The sequence below is a fragment of the Danio aesculapii genome, chromosome 22 (genome assembly GCF_903798145.1).
Source record: "Danio aesculapii chromosome 22, fDanAes4.1, whole genome shotgun sequence".
In the NCBI taxonomy this organism is placed as follows: Eukaryota; Metazoa; Chordata; class Actinopteri; order Cypriniformes; family Danionidae; genus Danio; species Danio aesculapii.
In genome coordinates, this window is record NC_079456.1 from 26,918,608 (window position 1) to 26,921,612 (window position 3,005).

At 35.9% G+C, this 3,005-nt stretch overlaps 1 protein-coding gene across 1 annotated transcript; it reads right to left on the reverse strand.

The window, feature by feature from the left end:
- Positions 1-1,598: 1,598 nt before the first annotated feature.
- LOC130216021 (L-rhamnose-binding lectin ELEL-1-like) lies at positions 1,599-3,005 on the reverse strand. Its single transcript, XM_056447902.1, has 6 exons — positions 2,968-3,005; positions 2,695-2,802; positions 2,505-2,552; positions 2,280-2,415; positions 1,949-2,052; positions 1,599-1,871 (listed from the first exon to the last, which is right to left on the reverse strand). The coding sequence occupies exons 1-6, from the start codon at positions 2,993-2,995 to the stop codon at positions 1,858-1,860; spliced, it is 438 nt and encodes a 145-aa protein (XP_056303877.1). The 5' UTR covers positions 2,996-3,005; the 3' UTR covers positions 1,599-1,857.

Genomic DNA, 3,005 nt, shown 5'->3' on the forward strand with positions numbered 1-3,005 from the left:
CATGCAGATGAAGTTCCTTCTGCCTCAACTAACAAGCAGTGCAAGAATTTGTCTGCACTTTTCCATATTTAAATTTCACTATCGTATCACAAAACAATCTTTTATTTATTTATTTTAATTCTAAAGTAGCTGTATAAGGTCTATCTTCAAAGACAAATAAAGTCACACGAGCATCATCTTAAGGTATGTAAAGGAAATGTAAAGGAAAAAATATGTTACATGTTGAAAGGTGTGTGTGTGTGTGTGTGTGTGTGTGTAAAGCAATGTAAAAATCAAATCATTCATTTTATTTCAGGAAATAAAGATATGAACAGTGCTTCAGTCCAAACTATTTAATTAAACATTTTTTTGACAAATTGCATTTCTTAGCGCACTTCCATCTCTTTGGTCTACTTGGGTCACTGAGGTTTCCTCTGGGTCAGGCTGCAGGTAGAGTGTCATCTTGTAAGTCAGAAAAGGGTATTCTTTAACCCCAGCAAGTAACAATGTAGTGCCCAGTAATGATTCAAGTGTACAATACAAATATAGTGAAATGAAACATTGTTTAATTCAACATGCTTTACACAATGTTTTTTTTACTATATTTGTATTATACAATTGAATCTTTACTCCCTGAAAATCAGCCATTTAGCCTCAACAAAGTGATGAGGATCATCATCACTTATGAGCTAGTAAGTGGAAGCAGTAATGAGTTTAATAGTTAAAACACCAAAAGATTAAGAACAGAAAATTAAGTTATACCTGCACATTTATACTATGGACAGATTTCATATTATCAGTGTCCTGATTGATGGAGCTTTAAAATAGGCAGCAATTAATGGTCACAATAGCATTTGGAAACCCTGAAAAAATATATTAAAAATATATAAAGTGTGTGTGAATAGATGTTTACATAAGTACGACGTCTTACATCTTAAAAATTGGATATATTTTCCTACAAAAGACAAAGCTGCACTTCTTATAATATAAGTTACAGAAAAATGTGAGGGGTGCAGAATGAGAGAAAACCACGAGAGCTCTATGTGAGATTCAAAATAGAATGTGTGTTTGCAGGGTCCCCACAAATCATAAACTGAGTGTTTGTATTACGCATATGAGGATCTTGTAAGTGACATTCATTCAGTTTTTTGGAAATACCATGAACAATGTTTTAATCATTACTTCTTAAATTCAGGTATAAATACTGATTTTTATCAGACCTCTGAAACCTTTAGAAAGGGTGGTCCCCACAGGTGATGGTTGTAAAGTCTGTCCCCCAAAAAGCGTGTGTGAGTGTTACTAGCTTGTGCCTAAAGATTTAATGGGTTTAAGATCCTAGCAACACATCCATCATTCTATGGTTCATATTTGGTTAACTCACGGAAAAATTCACTTCAGTTGATTAACAAACAGAACTGGCACCAATGAGTTTCATTTGCAGCAGTTCATCTTTCAGTTTTTGAAAAGGTTTGTCAGGATTGAAGTAACTTTTGCCAGCTTCAACAAGTCTGGCCATATTGTAACCAAAGTCTTAATGCATCTCAATTATACAAACAGGTTTCTAAAGACCCTTGATAAAACTTATTTTAACCAAATAAAACAGATCAACAGAACCAACATTTTCATGTCAAAATGCATTTATTTAATGCAAACCATACTCAAAAGGGAGAGTTTTGTATTTGTGGAACAAATCAGATTTTGGTTAACCATTTAGCACATTTAAATGCTACAGTTACACTACAGCACATCCATAGCCATCATGGTTTAACCACAGTTAGTGAGAAGGTTAATCTTCATGAGGGAAGGCTTCAGAACCCCCCCCCCCCCCCCTCCTTCTATGTGTTCCCAATGAGATGTTGACAGGTCTAATCCACAAGATCAGCCCCTACGACCTGCAAAAATAAAACTGTGGCTTAATGAGAGTTTTAACTCATCTCGAATAACTTTGCTGCTCAGCACAATAACTTACGCTTGCAGCAGTATTTGACTCTCAGGAACTTGTACGTGCCGACACACGGATCAGAGAATACACTGTTGGTGGCTGATATGGTGCAGCTCCCACGTCCATCACAGCTACACAGACAATTCATGAAACCAATTTGATAAAATTGGACATACCAGTTTGTTTTAGTTGTGTGTAATGCTTATAAAACACCATAAGGGAGACCATACAAAAGTTTATGCCCATCACATGCCCCCCCCCCAATAATCAAATAAAAAAGTTAAAGCCTTGGGGGGTGGGAGAGAGAGAAACGGGAAAAAAAAAAAAAAAAAAAAAAAAAAAAAAACACACACTATACCTTCTGGACACAATGTACAGAGAGTTGCGTGAAATGCAGTTGGTTTTTCGGATTTGACCCCATGGACGATGGTCAATGCAGGTTCTTCTATCTGTACGTCCATAGTTTGCAGCAAGTATGTGGATCTTACGAAATCCTACAGAGAGAAAAAAAAAAAAAACACACATCAAAACCACAATATTTAACCCACATGCTTTAATATATTGGGACACTTTTACAGCTTACTAGGACAAGACAACTCCAGATCAAGTCCCTCACACGCAGTTACGATTCCTGTAAAAAAAGGACAGTCCAGCTTCAGTAACTTAAGTGGACAAATTTCATCTACTTAAAGAAAATCTGTAATGATGTCAAGCATCACTAAACCAGAACAGTTGTTTGAGGGGAGAGATTCATTTTGGGACATAAAACTCACTAGAAGTCCTCCTGCAGTAATCATCATCATCATCATCATCATCATCATGACCACCATGACCACGGTCACCATTTGCTGATATCAGCAGGCTGGAGTTCAGAAGAATTACTGAAATAAACAAGACAGAACTGATTAAGACACTTGTGCATTTCTATTCACATTATTAGTAGCACAAAACCTGATTCAAAGAAACAAAAATTTTCACATGAAAACAATATAACTAAAATAGAATTTCACTGCACATCTGCTTTCTCAATTCAGTAAGAAACTCACAGGTGAGAACTAAACTGAGAGAAAACATGATTCTGCTG

Excerpts from the sequence above, each read along its gene's own strand:
- LOC130216021 (XM_056447902.1), bottom strand. The coding sequence starts at position 2,995 with ATGTTTTCTCTCAGTTTAGTTCTCACCT. Across the intron at positions 2,803-2,967 it reads TCTCAGTTTAGTTCTCACCT|TAATTCTTCTGAACTCCAGC; the intron begins GTGAGTTTCTTA and ends TGTTTATTTCAG. Across the intron at positions 2,053-2,279 it reads CTGTACATTGTGTCCAGAAG|CTGTGATGGACGTGGGAGCT; the intron begins GTATAGTGTGTG and ends TTGTCTGTGTAG.